This window comes from Nyctibius grandis, chromosome 1 (genome assembly GCF_013368605.1).
Source record: "Nyctibius grandis isolate bNycGra1 chromosome 1, bNycGra1.pri, whole genome shotgun sequence".
Taxonomy (NCBI): domain Eukaryota; kingdom Metazoa; phylum Chordata; class Aves; order Nyctibiiformes; family Nyctibiidae; genus Nyctibius; species Nyctibius grandis.
Genome location: NC_090658.1, coordinates 104,844,342 through 104,862,806, shown reverse-complemented (window position 1 = coordinate 104,862,806; position 18,465 = coordinate 104,844,342). Strand labels below are relative to the sequence as shown.

Genomic DNA, 18,465 nt, shown 5'->3' with positions numbered 1-18,465 from the left:
AAAAAAAAAATATTTAATCTTTAAAATTCAAGGATCTTAAAGACATTAATGAAATCTTATTAAATGTTTTAAACTCTCTGTAAGGGGATGTATTATAATGTTTGTAATGAAAACCTGTATTCACAAATTTGGATTTTGCAGCCTGAACCTTGAAAGTTTAATTAGAGGCTTGCTCAAATCTATTTATGGTACTAAAGTGTGGGTTTTATTTCAAAATTCCTGTTTTCTGGAAAAAGGAAGTACTAATAAAAAGTAATTTCATTTGGCAAATTATCAAATTCATTCATCTCATTGTGTCCAATAAGGTGGAAATGATTACACAGGGTGCTAAAAATCCCTGCTCCCTGTAAGTCATTAGAGTTTTATGCTTGTTTTCTCTAAGTTAGGATTTGATCCCAGTAGTGTAGGGATCAGTTTATATTAATGAATTATGATAGCGATTTGAATTTGATAAAGTTCTATGGGATTACCATACGATTGTTTCGTTCATTGAAGTATCACTGCTGGCCAGAACTCCTCTTTGCCTCTTCAGATATTCTTTCTCATGTTCAGATATTTGCTATGAAAACAGACAAAGGTATTCCTGGCAACTACACCAACTATGCAAGAAAAGAGTTCTGTATCGCTTCCATTAAAAAACTTCCCCTCCCTTACCTATTTCTGTACACGCTACGGGAGTCAATTGTCAAGGTAACTCAAATCTCACCAGATCAATGGTCTACCTTATCGGGGCCTCTCCAGCACAGAGGTTTCCTGACCCATCTTTTTACCCTTCCTTGGAGGTCTGTAATAATTTCCTATAAATGTTTTACTACTTCTTTGAGCTACGTTTTGTGTTTGTCACATTAGCTAACCCACAGATGTAATTTTACTCAAAATACCACAACCTCTAACTAGATCACCACACCACTTCTGAATTTGTCACTTTGGTAAATTGTATACTCTGATATTTTAATATTGAACCAGTTAACCTAGAGCCAGTCATGTTTCTACTTAAAATGTTTAATATTTAGTTCTGAAGCATCACTTCATGTTCCTCACATTTTTACATAGATTCTCATCATAAAAGAAAGTGAATTTCCTTCCTCTAGGCAACGCTTTCTATGTATATTGTTCACTTCAACAATTTAAAAAATTACTTATCCTTTAAAAGTTGGCTAATCTCTCTCACATCTTTCACTACCTATCCTTTTGCTAAAACAACACACATAAAACCGAATACTAAAATTACAAGACTACTTCCCTGCTAATTTCTTATACAGATACAGCCTGTCAGTTCTAGATGACTTTGGATCAGCCCCAAACAAAAGAAAATACTCTGGGTTGTATAATCCTGCATGGAACAATGTGATCTGTATAAAAAAATCACTTACTGAATCACCAGCACCTCTTTCCACTCCTAGGAGATCTCCCATCGAAGCAATGCCTGAATTAGTGTAGAGTGATTTGTGGCTTTCCAGCTGTCATTCATTAATTCTTAGGAAATACAATATACAATACAATAGTACTCAGTCTGAGGTTGTAGTCTGCAACGTCTTAGGAAGAGTGTAATTTGCCTGCTGAATGTTCTTTAAAATTGTTTTCAAACAATAACCGTAGCCCAGTATTTCTATAACCCCTCAAACCCATTTCGCTCCTGATGAAATATTGTGTCGGTCTCACAGACCCATAAAAGAGGAGGGGTAAGGAATTGTGTCTGTGGGGAGTCTCATCCATGAAGTCAACTGCTGAGCTGCAGACAAGGGCTTTTACTCCAATACTTTGCCCATTTGTGTTTCTTTGGCAGAGAGGAAAGCACAGGCAAGCCTTACAGCAGGGGTTAGAAGTGACCTGGGCACTCTGATCCACTGGCTTTGGCACTTTACCATCTGGCTGACCCGTAAAATTGCCCTGTTTTAGAAATAGTATTGCTTAGCTGGAATTCACCGCTAGCTGCCTCATTTCTTTGACCAGAGACAGGAGAGGACGTTGTGACGTACGAGCCCTGTTTGAGGATCCAAGAGCCTGGGGACCGACCTTAGAGCAAGCCAATGAGCTGCTGTAGCACAAAGCCAGTCAGAGAGACTGTGTAATGCCTGCTTCATCAAGGACTTCTGGCAAAATCTATGACAAGTTCAGCTCAGCCAAAAACACTGCACCTTTACACATGCACTCTAGCAGGACCTGAGCACATGGGGTAGTCTTCTGGTGGGTCTCAGGCACCCCCTGGCTTCCCAGAAATCTGAGAAGGCTGCACAGGGATTTTTTTTTTTTTTAGGTCTATTGCTCTCTTGAATTTACATGTTAATTAGCCTGAACTGCACATTAGGTACCTAAGAGCTTTTTTCCCCTTTAACTCTTACACAGTTGATTTAAGAAGTAAATAAAAAGATAGGAGCAGGAGCTAAACCTGAAACAAGAATCACAACAATACTGGCATTAACAAAGCATAGCCATCGTTCAGTGTTTAGTAGGCACCATGACAGCAATTATTTTAAGGAAGGATTTGAAAAACAGTGCTTCAAGTATTTTTATGGCAAACTCCTCCCATGCTCAGGGGTTTTCATGCTTTTAGCTATTACATCTGCAACTGAAGCTAACTGTGAAATTAGCAATTTATTTATCCCATGGTACTTACACACACATTTGCAACAATAAAAGTGAGCAAGGATGAATAGTGAATGCTGTGAGTAGAAGTTAGAACCTTTTTTACCAGATTTTGTCATTCAGTATTTAATCAAATACCTGCAGAGATTCCCATATTGAAACATTTCCCTCTTCCTTCTTGTTGCTTATATCACTAACACTGTTAACGCACTGCTATTATTTCTAAACAACATAATATGAACTCTGCCAAAATAACAAGTCAGGACAAAGGAAAGTTGACCTTAAAAATGGCTGCTTGAATTGCAAGGAAGCAGAAGACACCATTAAGTATAAAATAGAACAATAAAGGCCTATGCTTTGTAAACAGCTTTTGATTCTGTAACATTTAGTAAAAATAGGTCTCCTTAGGAATGCGTGTACACATTAAGATATTTTTCAAGATTATATCTTTACAAAAACTATATTAGAACTTGTAGTCTCTTTCTTGTATTGTGTTCTATTCTTAAAAATACATAAACACAAAGGGAAAAATATCTCTTATGGAAATTAACTATTTCTGATTATTTAGGCAGAGATTTGAAAGAAGATCAAATAGGATATAAAGTTGTTGCTAATCTTATTTGGAAGGTATAACTGATAAACAAAAAAGCATACTGAAGGCATGTTAACAGTGATAAAATTATCTAGACCACTCTGTGTACACAATTATCAATAATTTAGATTTACCTATCTGAAATCAAGATGTAATTATGCATATTCTATTTCATATTTAGATGCCTCTGTAAAACAGAAATTTTAGTTTAGTAAACAATGAACATATAGAAGTTCCTAAGAAAAGTGGAATCTGAGACATCAGAATTCATGTGACATCACCACTGTTTCTTAGTGATTTTGTATGGAATTGAAGGTAATAAGTAGATAAGAATTGAAATTTTCTTGCAAAAGCAACAGCAGTAATACCTGTAGACAATCTGATGTGTGAGCAATACTTTCTGGAAGTTTAGTGAGGGCCTCTTTCCTTTTCTAGTAATTTCTTTAAGGCTGCAATTTTTAAAAATTCTGCATTTGAATTAAACTAAGACTACTACTATCATATCTATAAAATGAGAACCTGAGTTACCTGTATGGCTGTGAGGATATTGGCTAATGCCTGGCCATATGTGTCATGACAGTGAACAGCAAGAGCACTCAGAGGAATTTCTTTCATAACAGCTTCCAACATTCTTTTCATACTTCCAGGAGTCCCCACACCAACTGTGTCCCCCAGAGAGATTTCGTAACAGCCCACACTGTACAGCCGCTTAGATACCTGATTAGAAACAGAGAAACACAAAGAGGTCAAGATGAAAGAATATAAAATTGGGTCAAGAACACACATTAAAAAGGACATATTTCTGTACAGGTTTCAGGTTTTGACCCACCAAGGTGGACCTATGTATCAGAAACCCTCTATTCATTCTTGAAAATTGTCACCCAAGACAAATGTGCCATAGATCCTCTTATTTTAAGCTGATAGTTCTGCTTCTGTACATGGAATAACCAACCAAGCCAAATCCCTCAAAAACTTGCTTTTTGACTCTCCCACAGAATCCAAATAAGCGAGACTGTACACTATGATTTAAGCTTCTGTCAAGCCCTTTCCCAACATTTTCCTCTCTCTGGGGATTTCCCAGCTGTTTGGTTTTCTCCATGTACTTTTCAGCTTACAAGTTGTGCAGGGTAAAGACCTGCCCTTTTGTTTGCTTATTACACGGAGCCAAGCACATGGCTGAACTAAGACAATAAATAATTAACCAAAAGCCTGATTTTGCTTTCTCTTGGCACTGAAAACATCAATGAAAACTGAAGTTTTAACATGTTGTAGTTAATATTAATTTTGCTTGCTTTTCATGAAATATTAAAATATTCATGAAATATTAAAATACTAACAAAGCAAAACTGTAACTTAATTAACATCTTTGTCTTTTAAGTTTTAGAATTTTTCTTAATATCAAACAAAACCCTATATAAATAGTTCTTACTTATGTAAGTAGAGCCCTAAATGTTTCTGGAATTATGTCTTTGAGGAGTTCTCTGTATGAGTAAGAGATTTGAGGTCTGGCCCCATAATGTTTGTATGGAGAGAGACATACACTAGGAAGCACAAAACTATGTTTACACTAAAAACACGGCTTTAGAAATTGAATGTAGGAACTTTCTATCTTAGATGCACTGAATTTATTTGGAAAAGATTTCACCTTATTTTCAGTTGCTGAGTATCTTTGTCCCTTTTAGCACTCCCCACTGTGTATCAACGATCCCAAAAGGCCACTCCACTGGAACGGAATCCCAGTCTGGAAATTAACTGTTTAGAAATGAAAAAATATGACCTTTTTCCAAGGAATCTTCAGTTGCACTGCACTCTGCTGTTAAAGCAATTCCAGAACTTCATCAGTGGGATTGCTGTGACTGACTGAGGACGCTGACAAAGTGCTGCACCAGCAGTCTCGGAAGTGCTGGATTAATATTGCTGTTCACTTAATTCAAAGAACAGCTGAAAAAGAACTTCAAGTAGTCTGAATCGTTCTGCTTAAAGCTTGGAAGTGATATGACTACTGCAAAGGTAGTAAAACTCTTTGCGCTTTTAAAGTCAGAGCCCCTGGTTCGCATCAACATAAATCCAATATACGCTTTACGAAAGGGACATTCACCAGATTGCCAAAAAGATTCTATCTTGCAGCATATTTTTATATAATCAACACAAGGCAGGTGTTTTAACTGGACTACTGTTGTAAGAAAAAAAAAGTGGTAATTACCTCTAGTTAATCCCCAAACTTCAGTTTTTGTTTAAGATCAGGGTAAAAGAAGCAGACTGCATTTTTTTCTCATGTTCTTTTTCATTCATTGTTCAAAGTTTTTCTAAATGAGCATTTTAGTGATGACAAAGAGACTACATAAACTGCTAGAAATCATGTTGCATTCACTTCTTTCCCATGCTCAGTCCTTAGGTTTTTCAGCTTCTGAAAATAAAGTTCTGAAAGATGAAAGAACAGAGGGGGAAACTCTGCTAACAAGCTGAGCATCATCACTGACTTGTCATGATCTAACCTTAAATTGACCCTTAAAAAGAGATCTATATTTAATTTCAAGAAGAATGTGCATGCTTGGAAGCTGAATGGGAGTTTTTCATATTGGATTTTCTGTCCTACCATAGTAGGAGGCAGCCCATTAGTTATAGTTTTGTAAGTTTTCAATGTGGATTTTTGGGAGGAGGGTGGGGGAGAAGAGAACACACTGTTTTGTCAGTGTAATCAGAATGTGATTACGAGCTTGCAGCTTTGTTGATTGAACAGGGTTGTGTTCTGCACCACTGAGCAGTTTTACTATACATGAGTCTCGTGCTACTCCCATTGGGAGCACTGCCCTGACACCAAGCATTGATCAAAATGGGAGTTGGTGACCCAACACTGCAACCCCTTAGGCACGTGAACAATCCTACTGCTGGAAATAATATCTAAAACTATATTCTTAAACTGAATACAAAAGGTCATAATCGAGTTGCAGATGATTCTAAGCAAATAACATAAAAGCACACTGCAGTCCTTGTGCTGTAAGGGAAACTTTGTAATAATCCAATAGCATTCAAATAAGAATAGGTGCATTTTCTGTAGCCTGATCAGCCTCTATGCTGGATAATGCTTATATGAGTTCACTGCTCTAGGTTAAAAGGAAGCTAAGGAGAGAAAGAAGCAGGCAGAAAGATAAAAACAGCCACGTATATGACTGGAAGACAACAGATAACACAACTGGCTTCATGGATGTTATACAGTGCTTCCAACAACTTTCAAGCCTTATTTGCCTAAGGTTGAAATTCACAAACCACAGAATGATAAATAGTTAAACAGTGACTCCATTTCAAGAAAAAGCAGAGCAATAAAAAAGGACTATGCAGTTTAATAGATGAGAAATATTTTTTTAAAGAACCATATGGATGTACCAGATGGATTCTAGAAGTCTGAAGGCATCTGAAGTTTGCACTCACTAGAAAACTATGTGTAAAACAGTTCTGTACCTAGTAAGCCAGAAATACATGTAGTCTGGCTAATAAGCCACCGCTCCTAATGGGTTTTGCTTAAAAAATCTTTTGCTTAAAAAAAAAAAAAATTAGTCACTGTCATTGACTGCAGAAGAAACAGTCTAAACCTTTCAATCATAGCTGCTGATTGCAATGCACAGTCAAGGGAGTCACACACCCCCATCCCGAGAAAGATGATGACCAGAGAGGCAGCTCTCTGAAAGGGTTTACCAACACAGCCAGTAATTTTGATAATACTGATTCAGCAAAGGATGAGTGCATGTGTTTATGTAAAATCCATTAACAGCTAATCAGATGCTTCTGTACAAACATCAGTGCTTGCTGAATCAGGGCCTCGGTAACTTTAATGAGGCAGCTTTTATTCTTAAACACATACACCACAGTGTACAGGTACACAAGAAGACACTTATTAGGATAAAGACAGAAAATAAAATGTCTGAGTAAAAGTTTGCAGGTTTGGAACATTAGGTAGGACTCCCACTTGCAAACTGAAAAGGAGCTCTTCTGTGCAAGGAGAGTAGTTACAAAACAAGCAACACATGGAAAGAAGCCTGTTGGGGAACACGATATTTCAGTAAGCAATTTACCAACAGCACAGCTGAATCTGTCATCACCGCTCTAACTAAAGCTGTGTCACTTCTAACTTTCACTTCATATTGAACCCAATTAATTTAGAAATACTGAATACCTTCCAATTTAGCTAGTTTTTTCAAGAAGTGTGAGTATATGTGGCTGCTGTGGGAGAGTATTATCACAAGTTCCATCTGGAATGTATACTAGAAGATGCAGGAGTACAGGACATGAAAGCCACACATGCAGAACACAATATATCAGACAAATGTTGACTAGCTGCCAGTGCTACAAAAAAAAAAAGGGGGGGGTTGGAGATTCTGCTAGATCACCAAAAGTAGGTGATTAAGTGTAACAGAGAAGACAAGTCTTTCTGCAGGAGGAAGGCCAGTGTGTTCTGCCTTGTGCCTCTTGAATTCTCTCCACTTTCTTCTCTACTGTCCATTTCAGCTTTCATGCCCTCTTTGCCTTTCTGCAAAATTTAACGCTTTTGTTTCACTCATCTCTTTCTCTGCTGGAAGAAAGGCTCGACTAAGACATGATCTTTCTTCTTCTTTATCCTAAATGGGAAAAGGGGGCAGGGAGGGAAGGTGCAGCTTATTCCACCATAGCAGTACAGCACGTTTAGTAGGAAATCATGTTGGGGATGAGTTTTGGTTCATGTGTCCATCACATGACACTCACCAGAAGCACAGTGTTGTAGCAGTGGCTCTAGCGGCTGACAGCATGGTACGCTTATGCCAGCATGAAATGGATTTAAGAGCAGATACCCTTTGCAAGACGTTGTGCTGGAAATCATCTCGTACAACACGGTCCACTGACATATGTGCTTGAGTCTATTTCCTTAAGCATTTCCTTACCTTCTTGTTGGAGGAAATAGCACATAATATTTTTCCTCATGACTGATAACCATCAAAACATACTATTTTCGTTAGTTTTGACTGCATATGGTTGAGTGAGGTTATACACCCAGTTTTAGTATTAGCTATGTTTTCCATTTGTTTTCCTTAAATTTTATCAATTAAAGACCTTTTTAGGATTAAGTAGAGAACACTACTTATAGACATTTTAAAATGTACTTTTGATTCATTAAAAAGACAAACCAGAAGTTCACTCTTACTTCTGCCACTTTAGCTGGTATGATGTTTCCTTCATATGGGCATCCCAATGCACATGACACGTACCTACAATAAAAAGAACACACAAAAATACTTCTGTTTTATATGTGTGTATCTGTATCCATCCATGTTACATTAAAAAAAAATATAATTTTGAATAGTTAAGCCAGTCAATATAGAATAAATATTCGAATGAAAAGTTAAAATTACATCAGATGAAAATAGCAGGTTTATCAATTTTCTTTTTAAATCATAGAACAGAGATTTATAGCTTTATTTATGCTCAATGTGTGTCACGAGTTGTAAAGGACTGGCAATGCAGCCAAGCTAACGCTGCTCCAGGAGACTTCAATTTTTCTTAGTATTTCCTTCTGAAGTTGTAAGAGCCAGCTCAAGTTTTGCCTTGCCTGGCCCACACAAGGTACTCAAGAGGAAGATATAATTTTCTTCCTTGTGCCAGCTACCCACATCGTAGAGAGCAACACATGGACACAAGCAACTTGTAACAACCCCACCATCTCGTAAGTCATTAGAACTGTGGTGAATGGGGTAGCTTTCACTCTCTGTCCCTGTACTGACATTTCTGTCCCAGTGCCCCAGAGGAATTATAGCTCCATTGCAAACTGTAGTGTAGGTATGCCTTGGGACAAGAAGAAACCGAGCAGCCAGACAGCAGCTATCGGCTCCACGAAGCACAAAAATTGAAACCCACAACCACGCCTCCATTGTTCCATCTTAATGCTGTGTTAGCGTAGAATTTGGTTTAAATTTCTTTTTTTTAATGACAATTAAGAGCCATGAAATTCCAATTAAACTTCTAATTGTTTATCTTAAATTGATTAGGAATAGGATTAAACTAACCAGAAACAGCCATTCAAAATCAAAATAAGTGTGGCTGTAGAGGGATTTACAACAGATTCAGAGGCAGGCAGAGCCCCAGCCCCAGTGGGAGGTTGCTCAACTGCTTAATAGAAGAACAAGAACCTTCATCGATCTCCCATCATTCCCTTTCCCTCAACACTAAAGGAAATAATGTAAAATTATACACTGTATAACGCAAACGGGATTGAACAGATGCCAGTTTGTATGTAGTCAAGGTCCGTAGGGTACAGGATGTATTGTTTCTTTGCAGTTGAAGAAGAAACTGATTGATAGAATGTGAAATTAGGATGAGTAACAGCCAAAAACAAATTGTGAAAAAAATGTCAACATTTTAATGTGTTGAACATATTCCATCCCTTATATGAAGGTACAGGAAGTAGCAGTAAGAATGAAGCAAACCTTGAACCTAAAGAGAACTTGATTAGCCCTGACAAAGAAATGGAAATGAATTTTTTTTCCACAAAAGAGGTTGGGTCCGTTACATCCTGCTCTTAATTTTAGTCCAGATGCCTACTAGGCATGATTTCAATTATCTGTACGTCATTATGAAAACCAGGTTTTTGAAACTTGGCCATGGACTTCATAAAATATCACCCCCAATTTAGATGTCACTGTTTAAGTTTCAAAATTCTAAATTTTCTTATCTACATTAAAGATAAAAAAAGGAGCTACTGTTAACAGTTAAACACTGCCCTGCTTTTCAGTGACACGTAACTCAAAAACAATTCAGGATAATTTCCTTAATTTTTTTTATGCATACACAGTTTTTCAAATGAAACCAAGCATGAAAAATTTCAGACCCAAAGGATTGCTTTTTACATAATACTACAGTGCCTAGAGCTAGTGAATACACAGGCTTTAACTGAAAGCACTGCAACATCAGCCACAGCACTTATTACGAAGTCAGCAAGAACAGTACTAAATACAAAGTAAATGCGAAACATACAGTACGTATGTGCACATGTTCCCTTTAATTACATATAACTTTACATGTTCCTAATGGCTACATATGTTAGATCAAGAAGACATGCATTTGGTAGTGATAATGTGGCATGAATGACATCTGGAATGGAGTAGGGCAAACAAAAGTAAAAGCAGACCAAAAGGTATCTAGAGAACAAGGGAATACTCCCTGTGGTTCACACCAGTGAGCAGAAACTCGCCTGAGCTCACATAATTCAGCTGGGCCCGCTGGGGTATGAAAGTATGTGGTGACCTGAGGAATCTGCCTACTACAATGCACAAATCTGTTTGAGATTATGAACTCTCTGCGTGCTTACACCATTGTGACTAGACTGACATTTTTAAACAAGGAAAACATGATAGATATAATCTATCTGGGCATCTGATACTCAATATTAAACTGGAGAAAACAGGGATTACTGAAAGAATTTGACAGGTAAAGAACTTCCTACCAGAGAGAGAACAAAGTCCTGTGGAGAATGAAAGAATTGTTTTTCAGTAGAGTTCATCAAGGATGAGCCTGGCAGAATTTTATCTAATATTTTCATCTAATGAATTGGCAGAAAAAGTAGAGATGTGCGGATGTCCTGGTTTGGCCTAAACCAGGCCGATTTTCCTTTCAGTGATTTTTACTTTCAGCTAAGTCTCCTCTAAATAACTGCACTTTCTGAAACTAACTGCATGTTTTTGCAGACAGTGTCTGCTTCCAGGACTGATAACGCTCGAAGTTTGTAGTTATCGCTGAGGCACCGGTAGGGATGTTGTGCAGTAAGGCTCTTGCTGTACTTTTTCTTAGAGAAACCAAGGTCACTGCTGATTCCTCACTGCTTACAAGTGAAAAGCTGAAGGGGGGGGGTCGCAGCTGCAGGGGGGAGCAGACAGGGCAGGTGACCCAAAATTGACCAACGAGGGTATTCCATCCCATACACGTCATTCTCGGTATAAAGCGGGGGGATCACGAGGGTCTCGCGCCTTTTGCTCGCTCTTGCTCTTTCTGCTATGGCCGGTGTCCAAGGAGGACTCTGTCTGTTTTCCTGCTGCCCCCGATCCTGATCTGTGCATCCCTGAATCCAGCTCTCGACCGTCGCTAGGCTCAGCCTGGGCCTTCCCGGAGCCTGCCCTGCAGTGCCGGTGGTGACGTTGCCGACATCGGGGGAGCTCGATCTTGGTTTTGTATATATATTTGTATATATTTGATTATTCCAATATTATTATTATACTCTTTTTCATTATTATAGGTTTATTAAAACTGTTTTAACTTTCCAACCCGTAAGTCTCTCTCCCTTTTCCCTTTCCCTTTCCCTTCGGGTGGGGGGGGAGGGTTAACAGAGAGTGTCTGCTGCAGGTTTAATAGCCAGCCCAGCTTTAAACCGTGACAGATTTATTGGCGCCCAACGTGGGGCTCGAGAGAAGCTCCAACAGGTTCCTCTGATAAGTCGAATCCCAGCTCCGACGGGAGGAGACCCGGAGAGCTCAGCTGAGAGAGTATCAGATTTCTTCCTTTGAGATTTACGAGGGGCTGGAAATTAAAACAGATAGCGAAGATGCTGATGTCATTTTTGAATGCTGTGTTATCTCATCTCTTTATAAAGCCTTTTACAGAGTTAAGTGTAATGATACCTTACTTGCCGTATGCGCTGTTTGTTACTGTTTATGTGCAGTTTATCACTGCTGGGCACTGGTCAATGTGCATTGTTTTGTTATGGCGTTTCATACTGATTTATGTCGTGATAAACTGGGCTGTTACTATTCTGACCGCGGTAGCAGCGATTTTATCTGCGGACTCCACGCGTCCTTTAGCTGATTGTGTTAATGATTACACTTCCAATTTTATTTCGGGAAATAGTACCTTCTCCTTTTCTGCCAAGCTGATTCCTCTAGATTTTGTGAAATTAGGATGGTGCTGTCTAGGTGGCATGTTTTTATTTTCGGTTGTCCTGAATGTGTTTCTGATGTGGGATAAGATTAAATATCGGTGCAGGGACAGTTGTAGATGTTGTGCAGCCACCTCAGATCCTACAGCGTGTGCTGCCGCTACAGCCACTAAATCCACTGAAACCTCGGCAGCCTGTACCACAGCTGCTACACCCCCCAAGATGGCCACTGCAGCTACTCAGACTCTAACGAGTCTCAGCACTCCCACGACAGCCACTGCATCTACTCAGAGTCCAGCATCTAACGAATCTGTACCAATTGCTCCTGTAACCAGGAAGAAATACAGAAAGAAATCAGCTCGTGAAGAGGAGGATGATGACTCAGAGCCTTCTAAGGCAGAGCCATCACAGGACCCAGGTGAGGGCCCTTCTCAGGCAGAGTCAGGGCCCAACACAGATGGGGGTTCCCTTGATCGTCATTTTAAAGCAGACCCATCACAGAAGAAAGGTCGTTCTAAAGCAGAACTATCACAGGAGGAGGACTCGGATGTAGAGATAACCTACCACTCCTTATCCCTGAAGGACCTGAGAAATATAAGGAAAGATTTCAGCCGTTATGATGGTGAGCCAATTATTACCTGGCTGCTCCGATGCTGGGATAATGGGGCAGATAGCATGCAATTAGACGGCAGAGAAGCCAGACAGTTGGGATCCCTGTCCAGAGATGGTGGTATTGATAAGGCGCTTGCAAGAAAGTCAAACACTATCAGTCTCTGGAGGCGACTCTTGTCAGCTGTAAAGAGCAGGTATCCCTATAAAGATGATGTTATGAGCCACCTGAGCAAATGGACCACTATAGAAAAAGGTATTAACTACCTTAGACAACTAGCTGTGCAAGAGATCATTTATAGACACCCACGGGACATTGTAGATCCTGTAGATCCTGATGAAGTGGAATGCAACCGATCCATGTTCCGGAAGGTTGTGAAGAATGCTCCACCGACATACACCCATACATTGTCAATATTAGTCTGGGGAGAAGATGCTATGGCACGACCTAGTGTGGATGAAATGGCTAACTGTATGCGACAGTATGAAGATAGTATTTCTTCCCCACTGCAGGCCCGTGTCTCGGCTGTGGAAAAACTGACAAAGGAAAACAAGGACTCATTTAAACAACTGTCAGACAAACTGTCCAGGATAGAGAATAAACTTGACTCTCTACCTACACAGGCACGCGTTGCAGCTGTTAGGAGAAAACGGCCTCCTACAGGACCAGCTCAAAGGAAACGGAACACATCACGAGGTATCCTGTGGTTTGCCCTGCGTGGTTATGGGGAGGACATGAACAGATGGCATGGACAACCTACCAGTACCCTACAGGCACGAGTACGTGAGTTGCAAGCTAAAAGAAATACCAGAGAGAATTTTTCTAGGAGGATGGCTGCTCCAGTTACCAGTGAGCAGGACCCCAGTCAGGGTAGATGGGCCTCAAATTCCTTTTTCCAAAGTATGAATAGGAGAAATGAAGGTCCAGTCCCTGTGAGCAGCACAAATCCATTTCTTGATTAGGGGGGCCCTGCCTCCAGCCAGGTGGAGGAAAGGGACAACAGAGTTTATTGGACTGTGTGGATTCGATGGCCTGGCACATCAAAACCACAAAGGTATCGAGCCTTGGTAGACACTGGTGCACAGTGCACCCTAATGCCATCGGATCATAAAGGGGCAGAATCTATCAGTATTTCAGGAGTAACAGGAGGATCTCAAGTGTTATCTGTATTGGAAGCCGAAGTGAGCCTAACTAAAAATGAATGGAAAAAGCACCCCATTGTGACTGGCCCAGATGCTCCGTGCATCCTTGGCATAGACTACCTCAAGAGAGGGTATTTTAAGGACCCAAAAGGGTATAGATGGGCCTTTGGTATAGCAGCTGTAGAGACTGAGGACATTAAACAGCTGTCTACCTTGCCTGGCCTCTCAGAGGATCCTTCTGTTGTGGGGTTGCTGAAGGTTGAAGAACAACAGGTGCCAATTGCTACTACCACGGTGCACCGACGACAATATCGCACCAATCGAGACTCCCTGATCCCCATTCATAAACTGATTAGACAATTAGAAAATCAAGGAGTGATTAGTAAGACTCGCTCACCCTTTAATAGTCCTATATGGCCAGTGCGAAAGTCTGATGGAGAATGGAGATTAACTGTGGACTATCGTGGCCTAAATGAAGTTACGCCACCACTGAGTGCTGCTGTGCCAGACATGCTAGAACTTCAATACGAACTGGAGTCAAAGGCAGCCAAGTGGTACGCCACCATAGACATTGCTAATGCATTTTTCTCTATTCCTTTGGCACCAAAGTGCAGGCCACAGTTTGCTTTCACCTGGAGAGGTATCCAGTACACCTGGAATCGACTGCCCCAGGGGTGGAAACACAGTCCTACTATTTGCCATGGACTGATCCAGACTGCACTAGAAAAGGGTGGATCTCCAGAACATTTGCAATACATTGATGACATCATTGTATGGGGTGATACAGCAGCAGAAGTTTTTGACAAAGGGGAGAAAATAATCCAAATTCTTCTGAAAGCTGGTTTTGCCATAAAAAGAGGCAAGGTCAAGGGACCTGCCCGGGAGATCCAGTTTTTAGGCATTAAATGGCAAGATGGGCGTCGCCAGATCCCGATAGAGGTGATCAACAAAATAACAGCTATGTCCCCACCTACTAACAAAAAGGAAACACAAGCCTTCTTAGGCGTTGTGGGTTTCTGGAGAATGCATATTCCAGATTACAGCCAGATTGTACGCCCTCTTTATCAAGTGACCAGAAAGAAGAATGATTTTCAGTGGGGTCCTGAACAACGACAGGCCTTTGAACAGATTAAACAAGAGATTGTGCATGCAGTAGCCCTTGGACCAGTCCGTACGGGACAAGATGTTAAAAATGTGCTCTACACCTCAGCTGGGGACAATGGTCCTACCTGGAGCCTCTGGCAGAAAGTACCAGGGGAGACTCGAGGTCGACCCCTAGGATTTTGGAGTCGAGGATACAAGGGTTCCGAGGCCAATTACACCCCAACTGAAAAAGAGATACTGGCAGCATATGAAGGAGTTAGAGCTGCCTCAGAGGTAATTGGTACTGAGGCACAACTTCTCCTGGCACCTCGATTACCAGTACTAGGCTGGATGTTCAAGGGTAAGGTTCCCACTACCCATCATGCAACTGATGCTACATGGAGTAAATGGATTGCATTAATTACACAGAGGGCTCGAATAGGAAACCCTAATCGCCCAGGAATCTTAGAAGTGATCATGGACTGGCCAGAAGGCAAAGACTTCGGAATGCCACCAGAAAAGGAGGTGACACGTGCTGAAGAAGCCCCACCATATAATGAACTACCAGAGGATGAGAAGCAGTATGCCCTGTTCACCGATGGATCCTGCCGTCTTGTAGGAAAGCATCGGAAGTGGAAAGCTGCTGTATGGAGTCCCATACGACGAGTCACGGAAGCCACAGAAGGACAAGGTGAATCAAGTCAATTTGCAGAGGTAAAAGCCATCCAGCTGGCTTTAGACATTGCTGAACGAGAAAGGTGGCCAAGGCTGTATCTTTATACTGACTCATGGATGGTGGCAAATGCCTTGTGGGGGTGGTTAAAGCAGTGGAAGCGAAGCAACTGGCAGCGTAAAGGGAAACCTATTTGGGCTGCTGAACTGTGGCAAGATATTGCTACTCGGCTAGAGAAACTAGTCGTGAAGGTACGTCATGTAGATGCCCACGTACCTAAAAGTCGGGCAACTGAGGAACATCGAAACAACCAACAAGCAGATCAGGCTGCTAAAGTGTTCCAAATAGATTTGGACTGGGAACATAAAGGTGAACTATTTTTAGCTCGGTGGGCTCATGACACTTCAGGTCATCAAGGAAGAGATGCAACATACAGATGGGTTCGTGACCGAGGGGTGGACTTAACTATGGACTCTATTGCACAGGTTATCCATGATTGTGAAACATGCGCCGCAATTAAGCAAGCCAAACGGTTAAAACCTTTGTGGTATGGGGGGCGGTGGTTGAAATATAAATATGGGGAGGCCTGGCAAATTGACTACATCACACTCCCTCAAACCCGCCAGGGTAAACGCTATGTGCTTACCATGGTGGAGGCAACCACCGGATGGCTGGAAACATACTCTGTGCCCCATGCCACTGCCCGGAACACTATTCTGGGCCTTGAAAAGCAAATCTTGTGGCGACATGGCACACCAGAGAGAATTGAGTCGGACAATGGGACTCATTTCAAAAACAGTCTCATAGATAACTGGGCCAAAGAGCATGGCATCGAGTGGGTATATCATATCCCCTATCATGCACCAGCATCTGGGAAAATTGAACGATACAATGGGCTGTTAAAAACTACCCTAAAAGCAATGGGGGGTGGAACCTTTAAAAACTGGGATAAGCATTTGGCACAAGCTACCTGGCTAGTTAACACCAGAGGATCTATCAACCGAGCTGGCCCTGCTCAGTCAGATCTTTTACATACAGTAGAAGGGGATAAAGTCCCTGTGGTGCATGAAAGGAATCTGTTGGGAAAAACTGTCTGGGTTCTTCCTGCTACGGGCAAAGGTAAACCCGTTCATGGGATTGCTTTTGCTCAAGGACCTGGATGTACTTGGTGGGTGATGCTGCAGGATGGTGGAGTCCGATGTGTCCCTGAAGGTGATCTGATCTTGGGTGAGAATACTTAATTCTGAACTGCATGATGTTAATTGCTGCATAATACTAACAGTGTTCATAAGTGTCTTTCAGGTTAAGACAGTGGTGACGAGACCAGAGCTAGCTGCAAGTGGCGTCCAGTAACCTCCTCGAGACTGACATCTTTAACCTGCAACCCGTGGGCATGAACTGTGACAAAACTCATACCATGTCTCCTGCCCTGAGAGACTCCTAGCCAGATGGAAACCCACAATCCTGAACTAAATGAACTTGATGAACTTTTTTTTTTCTGTATAGAGATGAATCATAAACTAATGTTATCTGTATATATTTTAAAATGAAAAGTTAGTGGTGATCTGAGTATGACGTGAATGGTATGGAATAAGGGGTGGAATGTCCTGGTTTGGCCTAAACCAGGCCGATTTTCCTTTCAGTGATTTTTACTTTCAGCTAAGTCTCCTCTAAATAACTGCACTTTCTGAAACTAACTGCATGTTTTTGCAGACAGTGTCTGCTTCCAGGACTGATAACGCTCGAAGTTTGTAGTTATCGCTGAGGCACCGGTAGGGATGTTGTGCAGTAAGGCTCTTGCTGTACTTTTTCTTAGAGAAACCAAGGTCACTGCTGATTCCTCACTGCTTACAAGTGAAAAGCTGAAGGGGGGGGTCGCAGCTGCAGGGGGGAGCAGACAGGGCAGGTGACCCAAAATTGACCAACGAGGGTATTCCATCCCATACACGTCATTCTCGGTATAAAGCGGGGGGATCACGAGGGTCTCGCGCCTTTTGCTCGCTCTTGCTCTTTCTGCTATGGCCGGTGTCCAAGGAGGACTCTGTCTGTTTTCCTGCTGCCCCCGATCCTGATCTGTGCATCCCTGAATCCAGCTCTCGACCGTCGCTAGGCTCAGCCTGGGCCTTCCCGGAGCCTGCCCTGCAGTGCCGGTGGTGACGTTGCCGACATCGGGGGAGCTCGATCTTGGTTTTGTATATATATTTGTATATATTTGATTATTCCAATATTATTATTATACTCTTTTTCATTATTATAGGTTTATTAAAACTGTTTTAACTTTCCAACCCGTAAGTCTCTCTCCCTTTTCCCTTTCCCTTTCCCTTCGGGTGGGGGGGGAGGGTTAACAGAGAGCGTCTGCTGCAGGTTTAATCGCCAGCCCAGCTTTAAACCGTGACAGCGGATAACATTAAATTTCTTGGTACTGTCAATATAAAAAGAAAGCACTGGGATTCCACGCAGAAAGGACAGAAGCAGTAGAAATGGGACTCAGTTGATGGCAATGACAAAGTGAAATGCTTAAAATGAGGCTGTAAAGAGTAAAATGCTCTCCAAACACACATCAGGATAAGCATTTTTAATAGAGGACATAAAATATGAGTTGCATTTGACAAGGTCTTGCTATATTCTTATTGGAAATGAGAGATACAATTTGAGTCATCTGTAGAAAAAGTAACGCAAGCTGGAACAGATGCAGGCAAGGGCTGAGTACAGTTAGCAGGGGTACACAGAACCTAGCATATGAAAGGAGAAAATAAGCATGTCTATGTGAAAGAGGGAAGATAATCATGTGTCCAGTCTGAGCATTTGCCAAGACACCTAGACTTAAGGCAGTGCCAGGTAGGATACTTTGTAATTGCATTTGTGTGGTTCCAAATTAATAAGCTTAAG

General features: G+C 41.3%; 1 protein-coding gene across 1 annotated transcript in view; it reads right to left on the bottom strand.

The window, feature by feature from the left end:
* HMGCLL1 (3-hydroxy-3-methylglutaryl-CoA lyase like 1) overlaps positions 1-18,465 on the bottom strand; it is an 88,184-nt gene that overhangs the window by 28,845 nt on the left and 40,874 nt on the right. The window contains exons 6-7 of the mRNA XM_068407222.1: positions 8,352-8,415; positions 3,707-3,895 (exon numbers count right to left, since the gene is read on the bottom strand). Of these exons, the coding sequence (XP_068263323.1) occupies positions 3,707-3,895; positions 8,352-8,415 (253 nt within the window). The remainder of the gene's footprint in view (positions 1-3,706; positions 3,896-8,351; positions 8,416-18,465) is intronic.